Below are 24120 nucleotides of genomic sequence, written 5' to 3' on the forward strand. Positions count from 1 at the left end.
GTTCCAGTGTGGGGACTGCATTCTCTGAATGTAACTTAATTAGCATTGTTGATCCTTGTTGTATTTTCTTGTTGCATATCCATAATAAGACGTGCGTAGTTCTTTTAATTGCACGTTTCTCAGTCCATTAATGAAAAAGCCAGGGGTGTGGTAAACTGGAAATATGATTTTTTGCCAATTGCCCACGGACAACAAATGGAGCAGAAATTATTACTCGTCCATGTTAAAGAAGTCAACATTTAACATGCAGATTTCTTTTTTTTCCCAGGGAGGAACCCGATCCAGTTTTAATGGCGAGTCATATTATTACATTAGTACACATATAAATACAAAAATGTACTTTTTTAAATCAAGGTCCGCCTAGTCTCGAGTGACGGTCCGCCCTGTCCCAAAATATGGTCCGCCTAGTCTCGAGTCACGGTCCGCCCTGGTATGGTCCGCCCTGTCTCACGGTCCGCCCTGTCCTGCAGGCGTCCCACGGACCTAATCTGTCATTTTACTGAGGCATAATGTGGCACAAGTCATTTAATAATCATTACAATGTGTATTGTCTTGTTGGAAATGATACAAATGGATAATCTATTGTTCCATTAATAAGTTTTTTCTTTCTCTCTTTTTTTTTTTTTTTGTGTGTGTGTGTGTGTCATTTCACACTTTTTCAGGTAGATGACAACGATATTTTTAAAGGGCGTTTTAGTCTTTACGGAATTAATCGGAGAATGGCGGAAATTGCCGACAGATTGTTTTGATTTGGTAGCCATTTTGGTTGAACAGAAACGAATCTCTATAGAAATCGTCCATCATCCTCCGCATTCACGTTCAAGATTACCTGTAATTTGTGTTAAAGCAAGCGAATAACTATCATTTATACGCTGAATTTAACATTTTACTTCGTACTCATTCCTGTATTACATATTTCATTCTTGAAGTTGCCTAAGGTTTATAGATGGCTTGCGGAGCGACGTTGAAAAGGAGTTTGGATTTTGATCCCCTCCATAGCCCAGGTCAAACTACTCCAAAGAGAAGAAGATGTGCACCAATGAATTTATCTCCATCAACACCTCCTAGACATGCCCAGCCTTCCCCCTTTGGTGATGTAAATCCTAAACTAACTTCTGGTGAGTCCCTGTCAAAACGTCAAATTTGAAATTTTACAACAAAGAAAATTATGCTTACGTCTGCTATTTGGCTTCAGTTTTTCACTTTTCTTATTTATTTTTTTTACATGAAAATGTTTTCATTTTCTTCAATGTGAATGAATATATCTGTATTGTACTAAAGTAGTTTGCTTAGTGACTGGAATTTGGATAGCAATTATATTTTTTCCATATTTGGTTTGCAAGTAAATAATAGAATCTGCAAGAGGATTGTTAGCATGCTGAGCTAGTCAAGTCTAACATTGGCAATTGTTTAAAAGCAAGATTTTGGCAAACACTTTTCTATTATAATTACTTTTATATAACCAGACAGGAGCTGTGATATAAAAAATATCAGTGTCAACAATGTCAAACATGTGTTATATTTAGAATCAAAACTTTTTTGTCTCTTGTAAGGCTTATTCCCAAACTGAAAACTTAGCTTAACACGTTTTTCTGGTATTTTAAGTTCATGCCAGCACTGGGTAAATCTTAATGGCGTGTAAACTGTAATAGCAACTAAGTATTATTTTTTGCAGTTTTGGTATTAAAATTAAAGAATATTATAAATATTCATCAACAATAAATATTTAATATTCTATATAATTTCACACTTAATACACAAAACGTAAGATTTTTAAAAGCAGAAATAATCACTATTTATTATGACAACTAGATGTCACTTTAAATTTTAATTATTTTTTTTACTTTTAAATTTTCGTTTAAATTTTTGTAAAACTTTGGGTAGATAGTAAAAGAACATTTATAATTTCTGACACATCAAGTTTTTTCTGCCTTCAAGAGTTAAATAAATATTTAAATGTTTTTTTAATAATATCAGATAGTACTGCTGTGAACTGCATTAGATGTGTTTCTCCAGAGCTAAATTTAATAGTAAAACTGGATAAGGCTTATAGCCAAGGATTTTAAAAAAAGGTCAATCATGTATTCTGAAAAAGATTCGTAAATTTTAAATAATCATATTTTTTTCTTTTTAGAGCAAATAGCTGCAAATTTAACGATGGAGATACGTCGTCTACAAAAGAGGAAGCAACTTCATTTTCCACACTCTAGTTCAAATCTATCACCACCAAATAGTCCTAGCCAGTCAACCTCAACAGATAATGTGGCATCACCGTCTGCCATGGATAGTTCTAGTGTTCAAAGTCTAGTTCAGTGTAGCTCGAACAGTCTATTTACTGCCCTATCTCCAAACAAACGTGACATTCCTTTGTTCACATTTAAACAAGTGAGCATGATATGTGAAAGAATGCTGAAAGAAAGAGAATCACAAATCCGTGAACAGTATAACAGTGTTCTAACATGCAAAATGGCAGGTGAGGGGAGAAGTAGTTTTCTTTCTCTACTATATTAAAGTTGCTCAATAAGTTGTGTAATTAAGTATTACCAGTAATTGATATGAGTTTACTAGCAAGACAACTTTCTTATTATTACAAAAACTAATACAAATACATGTATATTAAAATGATGAATGTTGTATATATATGAAAATCAGGGCTTTTATCAAAGATGGAGGAAGGTACCATTCCCTTGTATTTGGTGGGAAATGATACAGTAATTTTTCAAAAGGGGGAAGAAAAAAGTGGCATAAATTGAATTTTAGGAAAAACTGCATGATTCTAAAGAATTTTCCTAAGGGAAAACAGGTTGTTTCTAAATGGCCCATGCTATATAGGTGGAAAAAGCCTTGAAAGTGTATGAATGCTATTCTGTTGTATTTTATCATGCTGGGTTCTAACTAGTCAGTTTTGTTCGATTCAACAATTGAAATTTATTTGGTAAGCATCACAGAAATTTATGTCTTCACATTGGATGAGATGAAAATTGTTTTGCATGTGTCCATATGCCATGCTGTCTGTCCGTGGACTAACTAAACAGCTGAATGTGAAAGCATTAAATCATTTTGGTTTAGACTGAAGGGTCATGACATGTTAGTAAAATACTCAAAACTGAAAATGATCTTTGCTGAATATCTAACAAGTAAGGAATATATGACAAAGCTTCATGAGATTATCCTGTTATGAACAGAAGATACATAATTTATATACTTACTGTTTAAGCAAGTATTTATGAACAATATCATGAAAACAAAATTTATATTCTTAGACCTATGTTTTGTTATTAATTGATATGCTGGACATATCTTTGTATTGTTTTAATAAAATAATATCTTGTTATTAATTTGCTGTTAATTTGCAAGTTCGGAAGACACTTATAGACAGTTACATTACTCTGCATTTGTGTTCAAATTAATAAATATTTTATAATTGAATGTTTACAGAACAGTACGAGGCATTTCTAAAGTTCAATCATGATCAGATTCAAAAAAGATTCTCCTCGGATACAGTAGCAAGTTGTAAGTATATTTTACTTTCTAGGTAGCTTTTATTTACATAACTCCAAAGAAGACATACATTTTGCATCTGAATTTTTAGTCTGTCCATCTGTATGGTAATCTTTTTCAGCATTTGAGCCGCGTCACGACAAAACCAACATAATGGGTTTGCGACCAGCATGGATCCAGACAAGCCTGCGCATCCGCTGTTCCATGCTGTTCGCTATCAGTTTCTCTACTTGTTATAGAGTTTGTAAGCGAACAGCATGGATCCTGATCCAGATGTGCAGACTGGTCTGGATCCATGCTGGTCGCAAACCCATTATGTTGGTTTTGTTGTGACACGGCTCATATGAATGTTGTAATTCAGGCAAGTTAAAAAACACTGAAACGTGGGTGATATACACTATATAGGTTAAGCAATATATTTAATCCATGAAAAGTTACACGCACAAAATGACTTGTAATAATAAAATAATATCTTGTTTTAAGATTTATGAGACAGTGGTTTACAGTTAAAGTCACCTTGAACTTAATTCTTTTGTAAAACTGTGTAAAATATGGCAATTCATTTACTGATTATTAATGAAGAGTAAAATAAAATGTGTAATATATCCTATTTCAGATGTGTCGTGAGAATATAAAGATTGTATGCATGGACGTATGGTCAGTGAGTGATCCGTGGACAAAGCCTCGTATACAAGCATTTATCATCTGTTATAATTGTTCTTAAGCACATGTTGTTACACAATTTTACTTGTTTATCAAGAGTTGGTTTTCATGATTGCGTTTGCATGTTTTTACACCCATGATTATCTGTTCTTAAAAGCATTGTTTTTAAATCATATTATAGCGAAGTGTGCACTTGAGGGATTGTACTTGAATTTTGATGTTACTAAGATTTTATTTGCATTTTTTTTCAAGGGTATTAATTCATGTAACTTTAAACATTATTGATACACAAAGCACCTTGACATAGAGGGTAATTTAGTGTTTTATTTAGCATACATTGTATGTATAACACAGTATTCAACAGCGATTACTTACTGATACATGCCAAAATATTATTTATTTCATTTCAAAGTTACATGCAGGTAAATTGTCTGTTGTATAAAATCACAATCTTGCAGCAGTTTCCTGTTAGACTAAAGAATTGAAATTTTTTGTTCTTTCATGTTTCTATTTATCATCTTTTTTATTTAAGAATAAAAGTTTACAATTTATACAAATATCTGTACATATATTAATTCATGTGTTTGTTTTATTTTATTTTTCACCTTGTATCATAATACTGGTAGTAGAATTACAAGTTTTAGTTAATGGGACATACCATTAATGTACAAAATTTAATATTTGTGTATTTTAGTTGTATGTAGATAAACGGCGGATAGCGTTTCAGTATTTCACTATTTGTCATTGACTGAGTTTTTCCTTCTTCCTTTTTATCATTTGTTAAATCCAGCAAAGTAGCTGTAGAAATGTATTATTTTCTAGATGTATTATTATTTTTATGTAGAGAAAAGTAATTGGTTTTAGATTTAACATATATAGATAGGAATTTGTGCTATGAAAAAAAACTATATGATTATGTATAATGTAAGATCTATATGAAATAAGAGTTTTAATTTATCATTAACTTTTATTAGTAGAACTTAATTAAAACACATACTTTCTTAACCTTTGTTTTAAAATATTTCATTGGGTGATTTTATCTGGACAAATTTTGATGACAGAATTTTGCATTGAATATTGTGTTATAAAGATAGCATTTTTGGAAAGGAGTCTAGAGTATAATTCATTGACTGAGGTGAACCATTTGCTTTTTCATTTTTAATTTCTGAGGTGTTGTGTACTTGTAATGTATATATTCATTTTTGTGACTTTTCTAGGTTCTAAGAGTTTTGTACATAATGAATAGCGTTCAAAATGCAAATGATATTTTATTTTTGCTCTAGATGTGTTGGTGTGATTTGAAGCTTTGTACTTGTATTATTACCTATTTTTAATATGGCTTGAAATTATTTTTTTTGTTAATAGAAAAAAAGAAAACTAAATTTTACAAAAATAGAATAAGGCCGTTATTTTATTACATTGTTTTTGTAAATGATGGAAGCGTCATTTATATTTAATGATAGTATCAAAAATGCCATTTTTCTCAAATATTTGCTTCAAATGTCATCATGCAAAAAAAGATATTTAAAGCCAATAGTAGAATAAAAATTAGGGTTTTACAGTGTAAATGGGGGCTGCATGACTTGAAGACTTGTTGCATGTTTTCATCATTGTATATAATCATAGTGGCATCATATATTCTGCTCATTTCTTTGTATATTACAAAGATTAAAGTTAATAAAGTCTTTCATAATCATTTAATATATGTATCAGTCCAGTGAAAAGCCTCATTATTTTATTTGTAGAAGATTTCATTAATAGTAATATAGAATTATTTTCCCATGTTTTTCATTCACTTTAAATAGACTGGACATGTACTTGGTGTGATTCTTCACAAGAATGGAGGGGAAATTGTAAATTCTACCTGATTTTTTTACTGTGTAATTTGGTGCTAAAACTTTTTTTTTCTAAAAAACCTAAATAGACCGAATAACCAAGGACATAATATTTATGTCCTAATCAAGTTTTCATGACTTTTATAGAATGTCAGTTACTTATAACACAGTTGCCTCCCTTCGCATTCAATGTTATATATTGAATTGATTTTTTTCTCCTCAAAATTTTGTCTTCAGCAAAGTTTGTTATTGTCTGTACTTGTTTAATTTTCAAAGTGTTGTGGGAAGCTTAAATTGCTGGGAAATAGAATTTGTCAAAATAAAGTTTAAGTTATTCAAATAAGATTAAGTAAGAATAAGTATAATCTTTAAACCTTCAGATGTATTGTTTCTTATGTTTTACGATAGTTAACATAAACAAGAATTTTAATGTCGGATGAATTAAATGTTTAACCAATTAAAAGTTGAAGGTAATTTAAATTTCTTACAGAAAGTGAGTTCCATATTATTTAAGTAAATATTTTAGTACATGTATTTTTTATCAAGATGCCTATTTAATCTGCATGTACTGATTTGGTATTTTTATGTTTCAAGAATAAATTTAATAAATTCATTCATGTTTTGTTTTCTATGCAAAATTGCTATATATCCTGTAGAAACATAGAAAATATAGAATATTACTATAGTTACTTAAGCTTAAGTTTAGAAGGATTAAGGATTATCCTGGTATTATCCATCTTAGTCATATCTTATAAACAAATTTACAAACATTAGTTATAAGGTGCTTAGACACCTATGTTCTGTTAATTTACTTGTGGAATAAAACTGGATAATAATGAATTACATGTATAGAATTCATACACTTTTCCTGTCAACACTGAAATATGAAAAATCGAGGATGGTCATTCAAGTATGGATTTGGGTCCAACAAACAACAGGTTCTACATGTTGCATCAGATTTGTCTGTATTGCCAAGATCCTACTTCGTGTACAATTTATAGTGCTATATCTTCTCATAAGTACTTACTTGAAGTATAGGATACAGGAAGTTTGCTTTGCAACTGCCTTGATGGTGTATTTACTTGACTACAATTACTACACAGTAACTAACTAGCACAGTAGTCCTGAAATTAGGAAACGTACCTGGAGAAACTTTAAGAAATCCTGAATTTGTAATCATTTCTTTTTGAAAATTGAAAAAGTTTTACCATTGTTGCATTGTCCAAAATTATCTAAGTGCTTCAGATAATTTTCGCTAAACGATTTGAACTATATTATAAAGGGGCTTTGAGCAGACATATTTTGAAATGCTGAGATACAGTAAGCTCAGAAAATACTTTGGCCTTTTTCTGGTTATATCCTTTCTTTTAGTTCAGTTCATTTCTGTAATTACCAACTGAAATGTGACATAGAGAAAAGGTGCATCCCTGAAAACCGGCTAAAATGACACAATTGAAAATGATCATGGACGGTACTGGTAGATGCAAGCTACCGTACAAGACACCCCCCCCCCCCCCCCAGCACAGCTTAAACAGAATTCGACATTAAATATTGAATTGAGAAACATCTACAAATGTGTTCATACCATCATGGCACTCTATGAAAAGCATCGTAATGTCCCCAAGTAAACAAATACTTGTGGCCTAAACGAGGTACATTCTGTGTAGGTTAATAAAATGTGTGATGCTGAATATCCTGACCAGAAACAAATAGTAACCAGTCTAAGGGAAATAATGCTGGAACTCATATATGTAGGGCCTTTTAACAGTTATCTTTCTTCGTGTACCATTTTGTGTAGCCATGCTCAATGGCCAAATGTCCAGTAATTTTGTTTAAAGGCAGAACATACACTATATGAACAATAGGCCAAGTGATTTGTTTAAAATCCTCATATTTAAGTACAATATGTGAATGTATAGCGTTAAAATGCATGTACATGGACAAAATGTCGTCATGTAGGTTAAAACATTGAGACGTCTAGAATTTCGATGCTCAAGGCTTCCAGATTTAATGATACCTCTTTCCCATTTACTAAAGTGTTTAAGAGTTATTTGGCTTCATACCATATTCTAAGTAAAGTTAATCTGCTTTTATCTAATGTAGAATAATTCCAAGGAAATGTTTCGTGGTAGACAATTCCTTTTCTCGGAATTAGATTTCTTAACCTTGCGTTCGTCCGTTATATATTTATATAGTGAACTTTAATCTTCTTTTCAAAAAGTATGATTTCGACCAAACTTGTGAGGATTATTCGTAGGTGAAGGACTTCTAAAGAAAAAAGAATTTGATTCTGTCCAGAAGTATGGTTGTCATGGCAAACAAATCCAAGAGAAATAATAGGAGAACCCCAAGGCCAAGAAAAAGTTATTTTGCTTGAGGTAAATTATCTTGTGCACCTCTACCAAGTTTGTTTAAATTATAGACATGGTGGTAGAAAATGGCCCCGCCTCTACCAAGTTTGTTTAAATTATAGACATAGCCGCCCCATTGTGGGTGACTGTTCAATATTGTTTTTCTTCTTCTTTAAACGCACTCAACTGGAAGTGTCATAGGTTTTTTTTCGATGCGTATAGTAAAAACTTCTCTGAAACTGCAAAGGATAGAACTCAGATATTGAATGAAACATTGTCAAATGGACCTGTAACAAAGTTGTTCAAATCATGGCTGGCCATGGGGTCAAAATTGGCCCTACCTCCTTATATATTTAAAAAATTAAAAAATACATTTTAAACACTCTTTTCTGAGATTACTCAGTTTTGAAATTGATTGTTTAGATTGTATAAATTATTTTACATGTTCAATGAATTGAGATATCAGTCAGGTTCTATGCAATGCAGCGGTATTGCATTTCACTGAAATGCGGTCTTGTTTATAAAATGCCACCCGGATTCTTTCGTAAAGATTTTTTTTTTCATTTCAAGTATCGGTACCTTTCTGCAAAAAAGTTGTGTCCTCCTTTGGAAACATCGTTAGTAAGAGCAAGAAACTTACAAAAGTAGAAAACGTAAACTGTAAAATGAAAGAAACCTGCAAATATTATATGGAAATTATAGACGTGTATTGGAAGGTTCGGTGTTCACGGTTCCGGTATGATTGTAACAAATTGAGCTTGCCTGTTCGATAAATTTGATTAAGAATTTTGAAGCTAGTTGAGGTTGTAATTACATTTTTCAGTTGAGTAAGATGATATTGAGCAGAAAGATTGGCATGAATTTATTGCTTTTTTCACCTCGAGACACATTTGGTCAATATAGCTCGCAGTCTAACAACGTAACATTATCATCATTTACTTCTACAACGGATTATAACAGATGCAAATAAAGAAATGGTATGTATGAATTATTATATTTATTTATGAATGTATTGTAGTAATTCTGTATATTCTACATTTCTCTCGTCTAATTTGTTTAAATGTCATTATACAGTCTTGTTATGACAATGTATCATTTTCTGATCGTAAAATATATAAACACGTACTGTGCACTTTGTTCATGGTATTTCATATTTGTATACAGTAACACTTCAACAAATTCATGCATGTTTGAACTTTGAAATGGAATTTATTATTTAATAAATACTACAATAATACATGTTTAAATTCTCAATATGCGTACTTCATACATTATTGCAGAATTTTCAGTAATTTTATTTGTTGGTTCTTTTGGAGCATATCTCCTACGATAAATTTGTCTGGATTAAACCACAAGGGCGCAATTTGTTGTGGTTTAAACATTAGATATCGTGATATACAAGATTATAAAATGTGAAAAAAAGTAAAGTGTTTCTTTGAAATCTGGCATGCACATAGCAATGAAGTTAATACACATTCAGTGATGTAGAAAATAATTGGATATCAACCTTTCTTCCTTAACTTATATCACGTCATAGATTAAGACACGCCATTTTCTCCCCTATTTTCCCCCCACACCAATCATCCCAGCTATCGTCATTTCATGCCTACCTTGGTGGCACAATCGGAAATAAACTTTACGTGCCATACATGTACATAATAATTTCATGATTTCCTGATGATATTCAAAATGCTAAAGACTTTATAATTATAATTGATATAAAATCTAATTTTGATCTCGACATCAAATCATTAAGAGACATTGTTTCATGCAAAGTTCAGTTAAAAGTTTGTTTGTTATTTTTTAAAACAAGAATACTGCTAAATAAATTGATGGTTTTCGTAGATCGTCGCCTTAGTTTACTTTTTGTAAGGTTCTTTCTAATAACCGACATTTTTACACCAGACAATCTTATAATTCCCAGTTTTAACCAACATAGTCTTTTTTCAATTTTCAAAATGTAAATATTGGTTTGGCCCCCTTAAAACACTATTTTTTAAATTTTTTAGACGTGGAATTTTTGGGGGGTTTTTCAAAAAAAAGAAAATTTTTCAGGGAAACAGGGAAAGACTTTTAATTTTCGATCATCAGATGTAATTCTGGCTTTTTATTACTTTTATTAAGGAGGGTTAACTGCTGTGTTGGGATATTTTGATTATGCAGGGCGTGGTGTTAAAAGGGAAAAACAAAATTCCCCGTAAATTTAATAGAAAAATTTCCCCTGGTTGGGTTTTGGAAAGGACCAAAAATCAAATATATTCCCAAAACAATTTGTTTGCAAAAGCCAATAAAAAAGTTTCACCGCATATTTAAAAACCCAAAAATGAAATAAAAATGCACACGTTTTTCTCCCGTTCCCCGCAGAATTTTTTCACCAATTTAAAATCTCCCCTTTTAGAAATTTTAAAACTGAGAAAAAAAGTTAAAATCTCAAACATGTCTAACTTGAAGCAATGCCATTTGCAGTTAAAAACTAGATCTAGTATTAAAGAAAAATACCAATTTAAATATTAACTTTAATTACAAAGTACTGTTGCGGGATATAATCAGTCCTTGCTACGATATGACTTAATATACATGTAATATGTGTTAATGATACGATACGACCGAATATAGCACATATAAATGAAACGATACAGCTAATATAGCGCGGGAATATTATACGACACGACTAATATATAGCACAGGTAAATCATACAATGCGACTAGTAAAAGCACGGATAAATCATACAATGTCACTAAATATAGTACGGGGAAATAATACGTACCACTAAATATTGCACGGGTAAATTGTACGATATTATGAGAATATGCTGGTACAATAGCTATATTCTACTTGGACTGGTACATCAACTGTCCAAAAAACAACCCCTATATGGGGTGGAAGAAAAAAAAAATGAAAGGAACAGCTGCCTTAGGAGTGTTGATATAGATGTTGCTGTAAAGTCCAATAGAATCAGTTTTGTTCTCAACTATGTTTAATGGCCTCTTTATTTCCCAACACCATTTTCTGTCATTTTGACAGAATTTTGTTCTTCAATAACAATAAAGATTTGATATGGATTTTGGACTCTCAAAAATGAAACCATTTGGACTCTGGAAAATGAAAACGAGACTGTATGAGATGTGATATGGATTTGATATGGAATTTTGGACTCTGGAAATAAAAACGAGGCTAAATTGATTAGATTGGATCCAATATTGGTTTCTTTTCGGAAATCACAGGGGAAAATGCTGAAAGTGCATTGGCTATATTTAATTAGGAAATATAGCACGGGTAAATGGTGCGATGCGACTTAATATAGCACGGGTAACAATATGCCTGCTATGTTTAATGTTGTCGTGCATTTATTAACGCATGTGAATTACAACATTCCTACGTATATTGACAGGTTATTAGTAACACTCTACCAATGTCCGTGTATTACTAAGTGACAAGTTATGATGATTTGTAATATATCTTGACAGTTTCAGTGCCGTGGGTCACGCCGTGACCCAACCCCCAGTAAATCGGCGGAGTTTCACCGAGGTCAAATGTCACTTTTAACCAATCAAATAATCAATTGATTTTTTTTTGTATATGAAAATTGTTTACACTTATTGGTAATAGATTAGGATAGACTTCGAACATCATCTCTATGGTTTTAGTGTTGAAAGGAATTTAATTATTTACACTTTTAAAAGGTATTGTAACTTAACTTAAAATGTAGATCAAATATTACATGTATAAGAAATAAATTTAAAAATAATTAACATTTTCTTTCAATTTGACCTTTTATTACAAATACAAAAGTTTATTGACTTTACACATTTTCTTAGTGAAGTACTATTAAAATCAGTTACTTTGATTTATAGAGAGAAAGGAATAGTTTTTTTAACATAAATATTGTTTGAATATTTATATCATATTCTACCATTTCCTTCTGATAAGGTAATACTCTCAATTACATCTATGTATCTACGTTTTCGTTGTTTGTAAAGGACAAACAAACGGACGGACGAATAAGTATAATTAACAAAATGGTTATTATGTTACTTCTGTTAATATGAATATCTTTTTTTTCCGGATTTTAGTTCATACAATAATACAATAGCTAATTAAGTGCCAGAAATACATATTGGGGATCTCTTGTGAGCCTTTGCATGTTTTCATTTCATATTTGTATTTAATGTTTAATATTTTTATCTTATATACAGGATATAACAGACAATAACAATAGGGACCCAGTATTGGCCATGGGTAACGGTATGTAAGATTTAACCAACATTAGACTTCTAATTCACTTTATTTAATTAATAAGATACTAAAAAAATAACTATAGTCTATTTAATATTTATAACGTTGTATAACCCGCAGGACAACGTGAACGAGAAGGAACTTCACGTTAAATTGCCGCGTCAAGCAAATTTAAGATAATTTACATCATCATTGATTATTAGACCACACAAATTCAGCTATCATCTCTTGCTGAAATAACTTTTTCTTTCATTGTCTCGTGTCAACTATTAGTTTATATATCAAGTACATATGCTAGTAAGTTTTATTTCAGAATGTTTATAGTGCTAAAGTTGTATGCTTTGCATTATTGGAATGGTTTATAGTATGCACGAACATTTCGTTATCACGCTGTGTTAGATCGTGAGGAGAATGCGACGTTATTTGATCTATACCGGTCAGACAACATAAATCACCGGCGAGATCAAAGAGCATATAACCTGTACAACTTACACTAAACAAAATTAATGTAATATTGACGGGCTCAAACTAAACGTTATTTATGAAAATACAGTAATCATGATACGCGCGTTCTGACTGCATACGGTACAACGTGCGTTCTGTCTGTATACGGTACAACACGCATTTTGACTGCATAGAGTACAGCACGCATTCTGTCTGTATACGGTACAACACGCATTTTGACTGCATAGAGTACAGCACGCATTCTGTCTGTATACGGTACAACACGCGTTTTGACTGCATACAGTACAACACGCGTTTTGATTGTTTACGGTACAACACGCTTTTTGACTGCATACAGTTCAAAATGTGTTCTGACTGTATATGGTACAACGTGCGTTCTGACAATCAAGTTAACGCGTTCTGACTGCATACGGTATATGAGGCGGTTCTGTTGTACAACAGTAAATCCTCACCTGAATTATATTCCTGAGCCAACTAAAAAAAATAAAAGTAGAATTGCGCTATATATAGTGATGATTATATAGATTTACGACCTTCAAATCAAACTTTGACAATATAGTTTTATTTACTATATGTTTTAAATAATCGAATGAAATTAAACCCAGGTTATTTCGTAGTACATATCTTAAATTTGATTAAACATGAAGGACGAATTCGGCGACTGTCATAGATTGCACTGTAATATATTTGCCATTAATAGCCAGTGTTCTGATATATTTTAATAAACGTTCAAATGCGAGTGAAACATTCAATAGAGTGGAATTTTAAAATTATTTGTTCAGCACGAGCCCTGGAACTGGGTCACAGTATTTGATCGAAAATGAGTGTGACTCGGCGTTATTTACTCATGTATCACTTCCTCAAATTTAATTGCAGAATTATTTCGCGAGGTGGACGCTTTTATTGCAAAATTAATTCACGACACGTAAAACAAATTTTGCGTCAGTATGTCGTACCTCCAATGTGCGTGACAAATTGTTTAGTATAGTTAAAATATTTATTCACCCAGAGGACAGAACTATGCGGGATTATACGTTGCGGAACTAAAAGTGAATTTTTTTTTCTTTGAAGGCAAATTTTCACGTTTTCATTGCACATTTTATGTTTGTAACAATCTGCGTTTAAATTATTGATTTATAATTGAAAAGAGGATTTGAATTGAGCTGGCTATATAGTTTTAAATGGTAGGGATAAAGTGTCACATTAACAAAGTTTTCTACAGCTGGCAAGCTTGAGAGCATAAGGTGCTGCTGATGCCAGCTGGCATACAGAAAAATAAAGAAATACGTTTATAAACCTTGTCATTTTAAAGTGAAACTAGAGTATTATCAGTTTAGGTGTGCGGGCAAGCTGGGATTAGTGATATATTTTTAGATGGATAAAATTTATTAAAGAGAGATAAGATTGTTGACAATATTGGAATGTAGAATCTAACATGTCTCTAGTGTAAAAAATTGTCTTAATATCAACTTTATGATCGATATTAACGTTTATGATCAAATCTTTACATTGAGGATTTATTTTCCATGTATATACATATATAAGTGGCGTTTCACGGGATATAATTAGTATATCTGTTTACAGAGGTGTCCCATAGCACGGGGGTAAAACAAAGTGTTGGGGGCGGTGGTAAGGTTGGCCAGTTTCACAGGGTGCTGGTCGAGTCAGATTATGCCGTGCCAGACCTAAGGGAACCAGTTGTGACTGACGATATACATCAACAAGAAACTCTTAATAAACGTAAGTACATTATTTGAGCCGCGTCACGACAAAACCAACATAGTGCGTTTGCGACCAGCATGGATCCAGACCAGTCTGCGCATTCGCGCAGTCTGATCAGGATCCATGCTGTTCGCTATCAGTTACTCTACTTGGTAAGCGAACAGCATGGATCCTGATCAGACTGCGCGGATGCGCAGGCTGGTCTGGATCCATGCTGGTCGCAAACCCATTATGTTGGTTTTGTCGTGATACCGCTCATTTTACATTAATTAAACAGGTGCCCAGTTTACTATAGCAAATTGTTGTCATTAACACATTTGTTATATTTGCCGTCGTATCGTATAAGCTGAACAAGCCTGTAAGAATCAGTGAGCGAACAAATACATCAACTTCCACTTTATATTCTGTAATAATAAACTTGTTATCAGTTAAACATACATATCATATTTCTATCTATTTACAAATTTTAAGATATTCAAAACTGTATTTTGTACACATGAATGGATATTAATGCCGTGTTTGCGATTTAGTTAAAAGATATAAATTAAGTTTTCTTCTTTTTAAAGGATTTATAAGTTTTCTATATAACGATACATTCTTATGCATTCTTATTTTACATAATTTTGAAAATTCACTGAAATGGAAAGAAAGACGGGCAAATAGATTTTACTCTGTTGCTGTGTTTTTGTTGTTGTTTTTATGTAAAAAAAATCAAACAATTTCGATTGAAATTTAACTTCGCGTGAATTTTTCATTAATTTCCTATAATGATAAAACGCCATTAACAAACTTTAATTGATATAAAATCACGAAATCTGAAGTGAATTGTGAAATAATCGTAACATCTCAAACAAAATAAAAGGCTGAATGTAAGCATAAAATTTAGGTTTCCTGGAGCTATAAGAGTATGTAAACAATTTCGACGTTAAAGTGTTAATTGGTATAATACTAATACGTTTAATATGTCACTTATATAGACTTTATACATCTTGCATAATTCATTCTGATAGTTTTGAGTTATTTATGTACGACAGTAAGTAATGTATGATGCATCGTTTGTTAGAGAAAGACACCCAACTAATCTATTTCTTATGCCCATGGTTAGCCAAGAATATTAATAAAGACAGAGTATGAATTACATTATTAGATTTCGTTATATCTAAGTAAACAATTCGTACAATTAAGAACGAATTATGATAAATCGTTTTATACATAGTTTACACATAAAGGAAGTTTGTGATGTTAAATTAGTGATACAGGATAAAATATGACAGTTTAAGGAAAATATTATCCGACCATACCATTTGATGAATGAAAATTAAAAAGAAAAAAAAAAACTCAATTACATTAAAACGCCTATTACACGCGAGCAAGATTGATAAAATATATATGGAAATTACACTGTGCAACCTACTTTACCAAACAAGCATTTAAGTTCTTAAATAGCTTTCAATTTCAAATTGTTAATCTTTGTAGGAGAAGTTGAAAGTGTGACTGAGTTAAAAGCAGACCACAATTCTGAAAAAGAAAAGAAACAAGATGCTTCCGGTGACAGTGAATACTCTTTAATCGAGGAATGTAAAGCGCTGATAAGTGAAGCAGCTGACAGGGCGGTCCAGAGATCAATAAGCCGAACAAGCAAAGGGGAACAGGTCACTGATATAGACGAAATCCGCACAGAAGAAGCATTGCAAGAAGTGCACATAGTAGATCAAGCAAAGTCAGCGTCTGTTCTCCATCTTAATCAAGTTTTACCTGGTCCTTCCAGTGAAAATACATACAGCAATATTGACGTAGACAAAAATGAAGTAGAACAATCTGAAGTGAAAAGAGCTAAGGTGAAAAGTGAAATAGCTGAAACAGTGAAAAGAAGTGAAGTGGACACCAGTTACGCGCTAAAATGTGGTATACTGACTGGGTCTAATGAAGATATTTTTGAGAAACGAAATAAAGAAAAGATCAGTAAAAAACAAAATAAAAAATCAAAGTCCACAGAAAATATCTTCCAACGTGAAGTTATCGAATCTGTAAAAGAACATTTTCAAAACGAGAATACTTTGGAAAAAGAAGAAAACCAAACTTTTGAATCAAAACGTTCTAAAGATAGTTTCATTGCCAAAATGTTTAAATTTAGCAAAAGAAAACCACGAGCTGATGCAAACGTCTCTGCGGATATTAAAACACCAGTGAGAGATGAAATTGTTGAAGAAATTTCTCAAGAAAGTAATGCACAGCCAGTGAAGTCTGACGAGTCTGATCAAGGGAATACTGAACAGTCTAATAAAAGGAACCATGAAATAAGAAGATTAAATTCTCTTGATAGCGGAATCGTAGTTGACAAATGTTCTGATAATGCAAACAATGGAAGTGTGGAATATGCCGTTGTTCAGAAGACAAAGAAAAAAATAAAGGATTTAATTAAAACAAATGACATTACAACCCCACAATCTAAAGCGGATGATAGTGAGAACATAGTAACACAGGAAAAGGAGGTTGAAACTGTAGCTAACATTAAAGTAGACACTAAAAGTAAACAAACTGAAGAAGTCTATATAAATGGTGACAAGACTGATGAAGACTTTGTTTATATCAATGAACGAGCAGTGGATGTTGATGGTTTGGATGGGCCAAGTGAAGCTATTGTGTCAGAAACATTATCTCCAGTGAGCACCAGTGCTATGGTAAATAAATCAGAAGAAAAACATGTATTAGATGATGAACAACAGTCCACAGTATCCAATGATTCAGGCACAAGCTCTGGATCTATAATTAGAAGATCAGACATGTTGGCACCAGACAAATCCAAACTGAAGAAAAAGAGTTGGTCTTTTCAGTTAGGAGGAAAAAAGAAACCATCAGATGATATGGAATCTCACAGTGTTGTTTCCATGGACCCAAATGCCTCCAATACAGTAGAACCTAAGAAATCCAGGTGGAAATTTGGAAAATTTTCTTTTCGTAAAGGAAGTGATGATGTTTCATCTTCCACTCCAAATCTCCACAAAGCTGGAATACCAGAAGACGGGCATGAGGTAGTGATGAGGAAGCACTCTGATGACAAGAAGAAAACCAAACTGAAGAAAATTAAAGCAAAGAAAGAGAAGAAAAGGTCACCAAAGAAGAACAGTAGCTCATTAGATCAGAGGAGTATCTCTATGATAGAGATTGGTCAAGGAGAATCACTGGCACCAAGAAATAGAAGAAGTAAGTTTCTTTTCCTTAGCAATTATCTTTTGCACCATTTAGGTTATGGCATGTTATAGTAAGCATCTATAATGTGATCATAATAAATAAAATATACTCAAAAAGTAAAATAGAAATGGACAATTTGTGGCACGACTTGTATAAAATAGATCTAGCAGTGGAATTTTGTTTGTCTGAATCAAAAAAAGAATAAAGTACAGTATGATCTATTTGTAGTATTTTTTGTTTCTGATAATTAAAACATAAAATCTAGTACAATAATATAATATCATCTTGTAGGGTCTAATATCTATGTTTGTATGAGAATAACATCTCATGGCTGTCATATAATTTTAAGATGTATGGCAAGTTAATGTGCATGTCATAAAGTCAGTTAATGAGGTATGGATTAATCCATCAACCTTCTTCAAGGTTCAATGTCAACGCTGGCATTTAGTAAATATATTACCATTTCCTTGCTCATCATACAAGCATGCTAATGATGTTAAATAGCCAAGATGAATTAATTAGAATTAATTCAGTTCAAACATTTATAGCATTTTATTCATAGATTTTGAATAGTTTAAAAAGGGTAAACTGCTATAAAAATGTAAAATGCAAAACTGTTACAAATATTATTAAGTAGAATATAATTTAATAAAGGAATTAGATATTCTGTAAAGTACCAGAGTACTTATTTTAATAATACAAATTTGATCAAAGTGAAATGTGTACTGTACTTGAAAGAGCAGCGCTAAAAATGCACTTTCAACCAATAACACCTGTGCTATATGCAGTCAACTGATTCATTATAATTGAAATATATCTGTAACTTTGGATACAATTAGATTAATGGATAAATTTGATTATATCTTGAGAGGAGAGTTTTATCAAATTTTAAAGCATGATTTTACAGGACAAGTTTTACTTTATTTAAGCTAATTTTAATGATATATGAATGCTTATATGAAAAATTATATAAAAACCACAATATATCATTTCTCTACCATAGGTACATGTATAATTTATGTGAAATATATTCACAGGTGTAACATGTCATTTGAAGAAATAAATGAGTTTATTAACACAAGTATGTAAATAATATTTAACTGATTCACACATTATGAGGATGATTTTATGATTGATATAGTGAAATATTTTGAGCTGAAAGAATTCAATATATGTATATAAAGATGAGAAAATGTCAATTAAAGTAGAAAATGTAATTGAGCAATTAAATGAAAGGCTAAGGTTAAAATGAAAGCAATTACTGTAATAGGTTAAACTTATAAAAACTGTCGGCCTTTTCATTTAAAATGCCTCATAAATATCATAATTTAAAGGTAAATTGACTGACAATAATAACATAAATGTTCCTTCAAATCATTCAAAATTAGTCTTATTTTGTTGAAAATATTTACTTTGACCTGGTTTTGCAGTGTATATATAGTTGTTTTCTCTTATATTACATTTTTGTAGATAATTTAATGTGGAATGAGTTTTTTTTATAACTTTGTGAGACAGTAATCCTATGTAAATGAAATTCAACTAGTGCACTTCAAGGCTATGTAATTTTCTAGATTTAAAGTTGTTTACTTAACTGGCATGATATATAATTATAAATAACAATAGAAGTGTTCAGTTTATTTGTACAAATGAATTTAAAACACATTAAATACCAAAAGTGCTATTTTTCATTTTTAAGTGTTACCTAAATGTTTCCAAAATGGTGCTACAAGTCATAATAGATAAACCATATTTTGTTTCATTTACATTTTAGCCATTACTTATGTTATAGCAATATAGTATTTTGTATGGAAGTCCAATAGTCCAACTAATTGTACTGCGCGACAAGATATTGTGCTATTTTCGTGTCTGGGCAATATCTTGCCTCTAAAATATCTCAGAATCAAGCTTTGGAACGTCAATATATTTTGACTAGGAAGTCCAAATACAATTTTGTTTACATTTTGCTACTTTTATCACAAATTATTTTAAATTCAGGGCTGATTTTTTCATGTGATTAGCACCTAACATTCTCTAAATCAATTATTATAATATTAACATGTTTTTGCATTTTTCTTGAAGGGAAAAATTGTAGTCATTCCTGAGCTCAATGTGCCTTTAAATATAACTCTAACAATACTGGAAGCTAAATTGACCAACACTAAATTTTCATTCCCAAATATCCCTATAGATATTAGAGGCAGATGATGGAAGAATCTTCCTTTTTTTCTTCAGTAATTCAGCAAAAATATTTTTTTATAACGAAATATGCTTTATTAATAAGGATAGCAATATATGTTTGTAGCTGTTGAACAATCAAAAAATTAAAATGTTCAATCAAAGCAATGTAAATGCCTTGTAATAGAAACTTAAAATGTTTGAATGTATGAACCTTATGTGTAAGACTTCCTGATAGCTAGTTTCAATGATCTTTATTCTTCTCAAATTTTGTCATAAAACATGCAGTGTTTTTTGTACCAAGATAAACGTATATAAACAAAACAATTACATACTATCATGCACATTACAGGCAGTGTTACATCACATAATCTCCCTGGAGATTATAGAATGTCAAATAAGATACGATTTGTAAATTACTGTAATAAAAATGGATCTGTTTTCCCCTTAAAATATGTAAATTATGTTTGGAGAGAAAACTTAAATGACTGTCTGGATAATTTCTATTTTAGATTACAGTCTGCTTTAAGATATTTACTGACGCTCATTCATATTTTTTAATGGATTGCTGTTTTTGTTTTGTTTTTGTTTTTTAAAGTTGTTTTTGTAAAAAAAAAACAACCAAAACATGCCAAATTAGAATAATAAAGCATCAGTTTTGAAGTTTATGTATTATGCAAGTATATATTTCTCTTTTTTCAAAATCATATTTTGATGTATAAAAAAATACCTGAATTAAAGTCTTTAATAACATAACCAGCATATTTTCAATCATATGGAATTAAAAATAATTTTATCCTGTAATTCAATATAGCACAGCAACAACCCGATGTAAAATCATTAATGTAACATCATTAAAAAAAAACCCTGAACATCTCACTATGATTTTGCTGTTTTTACATGTTTCCTTTTTGTCTTTGTAATATCTGTGATAATTATTTGTTAACATTTTTAATGCTATTATAAAAATTGCTCAGCAATTTGTATTTCTGTTCTGCTCTATAATCTACAAAATGAGTGAAGCCAAATAAGGTTGTTTAGATGATGGTTATTAAGGCAATGAATAATTTGAATAATAGCATGCTTGTTGTTTTATAAGGTAGACAGAATTATAGTTATAATATAGGGGCTAAATGAAATTAGGGCTAAATGAAATTAAAATACTTTTTGTAATTTCAGGTATAGTAGAAGAGGACCTTAACTTTACTCAGACTGATGTTTTTGAGGGTGTGTCCCTGTCAGACCTATCACAAGGTTTGATATTATATCTTATACAGCTTTGATAATATATAATTACATCATCTCAGACCATTCTCAAACAAAAATAGATATTGTAAAAAAATCAAATCCGATACAACACTACAATGTGAAGCAAGTTATTCAAAGTCCTAAGTTTTTATCCAAAGTTTTCTAACAAGAGTTATAATGGCAAACCAATAAAAAAAAATCTGTGATTTTTATCATTTATCTGTTACTACTGATGTATATGCAACTCCTTAAGAAATAAAATAATAAATCATAATTTCAAATATTGTTCAGTGTAAGTCAATAAGAAAACCTCTTTATGTATTATACTATAATAAGATTTAATACAATAAAATTATAATTAATCATTAATGCCACTTTGTAGATGAAGAGGCAGAAGTTTCAACAAATCCTGCTGGTGGGAAAGGTGATGAAAAGAAAGGTAGCAAAATGAAAGAAGACACCACAATTATTGACAAAATCAAGTCTGCTGTTGTAAATAAAACTGAAAAAATTGCAAAACAAAAATCACTTGAACTTCCCACCATAGACACTGCTGTAAATCAGAAAACTGATACTTCAAAACTAGAAAAATCTGATTCAGTTGAAGACAAAATACATGTAACACACGCAGAGTTATCTGAAAATATAGAATCAAAATTGAAAGAGTCTTCAAGCCAAGAACATGTGGAAGGTGAATATGTAAACATTGTAAGTACAAAATTACAAACAGTTCATAATGCTCCAAAGAGCAATGAAAATAATGACATTGTAGCAGATGATGTTGAATATGCACAGGTAGTTAAGACAAAGGTAAAGGAAGTTCATGAAAATATTGATGAAACCAAGCAAACATTCCAATCTTGTGTCCCTGAGCAAATGCTGAAACTTGATACTGCCAAAGTTTTAAATGCTGAAATAAATGAAACTGATAGCCAATCAGATGTTACAGAAACAAATGAAAAATTAAAGTTTGAAAATACTGATAAAGAAACTTTAAAAGAGGAAGAAACAGATTTGAAATCTCGTGGCACAGCTTTTTCAAACATGATTTATTCTGATGAAGAATTTACAGCAAAACTAGCAGGTAAGATAGAAACCAAAACAGACTGTGGAAACGAAGATGAAAATGATGCTTATGTTGAAATACAGGAAATTGTAGACAATATTGGTGCTAATGAAACTTCAAAAGAGCAAGTTGATGAGAAAAATGAGATTAAAATAAAACCTGTGGATTTGGAAGACAGTGTAAAAGAAATTGGAATTACTGAAAGTGCTGTTGTTATTGAAAGTGCTGATATAACCATACAAGAGAAAAAGGTAGATGTCAGTGATAATGTCGAAGAGGTTGTTGTTGAAGAACTTGTTATTGACAAAACTGACTTTGTAAAACAAGAAAGTGAAACTGGTAAACCAGATATTGAGGAGATGGTAAAACAATCTGTCAAAAAAGTAGAAGGAAGTTTAATGATATTACCAGATAGTAGTCCAGCAACAAGAGATGCTGACACTGACATTCAACAGACAGTTATAAAGACAAATAAAGAAGGGAGTGTAATAGTTTTAAAAGATGTAGGTGTGCAGGTACCAGATATTTACATGCCTCTGGACAAAGAGAAGGACTTTGGTTTTACAGCAAACAATATTCCTTGTGTTAGTATTGGTATTCAGGTGACAGACAAAGATTTAGACATTGAACATGTTGTTGTATCTATGAACAAGGAAGATGATAAAGAAAATGTTTCACCTGCCTACTTCTGATACCTATAAATAGATTGTTTATTACATACTTATCACATTTGTAAAGTTATTTTAGAAAGATTCTACTATTTTAAGTTTATATATAGTTTTGAGAAAGAATCAATCCAACAAAATACACAATAAAGCTACTACAGACAAAGCATGTTTGGGAACAATTTCAAAATTATATCATAAGCCTGTCCCTAATAGGCAGTCTGTATAAGATATAGTACTGTATTATTTATAATTAAAGTGTTAGATTGATTTTTACCAGTGTAAGATCCTTTGACATATAAAGAAATTTTTTTTTAAAAAGATTATACCAGTCAAAACAATGAGTGTATATATTCAGAATATTTATCAAGAACTTCATGATGAACAAACATGTAAAATAATTTACATAATATAAATAATTCATACTTGTATGATTTTGCTTCATTGACAGTAAAATCAGTTAACATTTTAATGCTGCACAAACCCATCTTCTCATTTGTTATAAAATCATCTACCATGTTATTACATATTATGCATTTTGATAACAAGTTTAACAGACATGTATACAAGTATATAATAATATACCTCAGTATTTTATGTATGATATTGATATGTAAAGATAAAATGTAAATTACATGCAATGTGACAGGTTAGACTATATTGTATTTATCATGCCAGCTTTGTTGTACATGTACTATACCAATAAAATACAATTTATTATCAAAACACTGCAGAGTTTCTTTCATATTCAAATAAAAAAAATGTTGACCTAGAGTCTAAAATATTGTAGAGAAACAGAACTAAAGGCACAAACTTAAAGCTTCCAGTTCACTGAAAATGCATCAAATACAAACACAAGAGAGAAAACTATATGAATAAATTCACCATATATAATTGAACTTTAGACATTTTTCTTTTGTTTTATGGACTTACTTGGTTCCCTGTGGTGCCCTCACTTTCATATTGACCAAAGAATGGACATGGTTAAATCTAGTTTAAC

The 24120-nt window shown here is 31.1% G+C and overlaps 2 protein-coding genes across 3 annotated transcripts; both read left to right on the forward strand.

Moving 5' to 3' along the window:
• Positions 1-717: 717 nt before the first annotated feature.
• On the forward strand, positions 718-6612 carry LOC132756131 (akirin-2-like). The gene is made up of 4 exons (XM_060747129.1): positions 718-1118; positions 2135-2473; positions 3439-3513; positions 4118-6612. Exons 1-4 carry the CDS (start codon positions 947-949, stop codon positions 4126-4128), a joined length of 597 nt encoding a protein of 198 aa, XP_060603112.1. The 5' UTR covers positions 718-946; the 3' UTR covers positions 4129-6612.
• A 2608-nt stretch (positions 6613-9220) lies between these two features.
• Positions 9221-23433, forward strand: LOC132756132 (titin-like). 2 transcript variants are annotated; one of them, XM_060747130.1, is made up of 6 exons: positions 9221-9327; positions 12548-12596; positions 14637-14792; positions 16251-17978; positions 21321-21395; positions 21772-23433. In XM_060747130.1, the coding sequence occupies exons 1-6, from the start codon at positions 9325-9327 to the stop codon at positions 23145-23147; spliced, it is 3387 nt and encodes a 1128-aa protein (XP_060603113.1). In that variant the 5' UTR covers positions 9221-9324; the 3' UTR covers positions 23148-23433. The 2 variants fall into 2 exon arrangements, with proteins under 2 accessions (XP_060603113.1, XP_060603114.1); XM_060747131.1 differs by lacking the exon at positions 9221-9327 and adding an exon at positions 11965-12034.
• Positions 23434-24120: the final 687 nt, after the last annotated feature.

The sequence above is a fragment of the Ruditapes philippinarum genome, unplaced genomic scaffold, assembly GCF_026571515.1.
Source record: "Ruditapes philippinarum isolate M1 unplaced genomic scaffold, ASM2657151v2 ctg2407_1_1_1_1, whole genome shotgun sequence".
NCBI lineage: Eukaryota > Metazoa > Mollusca > Bivalvia > Venerida > Veneridae > Ruditapes > Ruditapes philippinarum.

What these genes read in the sequence shown, in the direction of transcription:
- LOC132756132 (XM_060747130.1), top strand. An exon ending in ACAAGAAACTCTTAATAAAC is followed by an intron (nt 14,793 to 16,250) that starts GTAAGTACATTA and finishes TAATCTTTGTAG; the next exon opens with GAGAAGTTGAAAGTGTGACT. An exon ending in CCTGTCAGACCTATCACAAG is followed by an intron (nt 21,396 to 21,771) that starts GTTTGATATTAT and finishes GCCACTTTGTAG; the next exon opens with ATGAAGAGGCAGAAGTTTCA.
- LOC132756131 (XM_060747129.1), top strand. Translation starts at nt 947, where the DNA reads ATGGCTTGCGGAGCGACGTTGAAAAGGAGTTTGGATTTTGATCCCCTC. An exon ending in AAATCCTAAACTAACTTCTG is followed by an intron (nt 1,119 to 2,134) that starts GTGAGTCCCTGT and finishes TTTTCTTTTTAG; the next exon opens with AGCAAATAGCTGCAAATTTA. An exon ending in TCTAACATGCAAAATGGCAG is followed by an intron (nt 2,474 to 3,438) that starts GTGAGGGGAGAA and finishes GAATGTTTACAG; the next exon opens with AACAGTACGAGGCATTTCTA.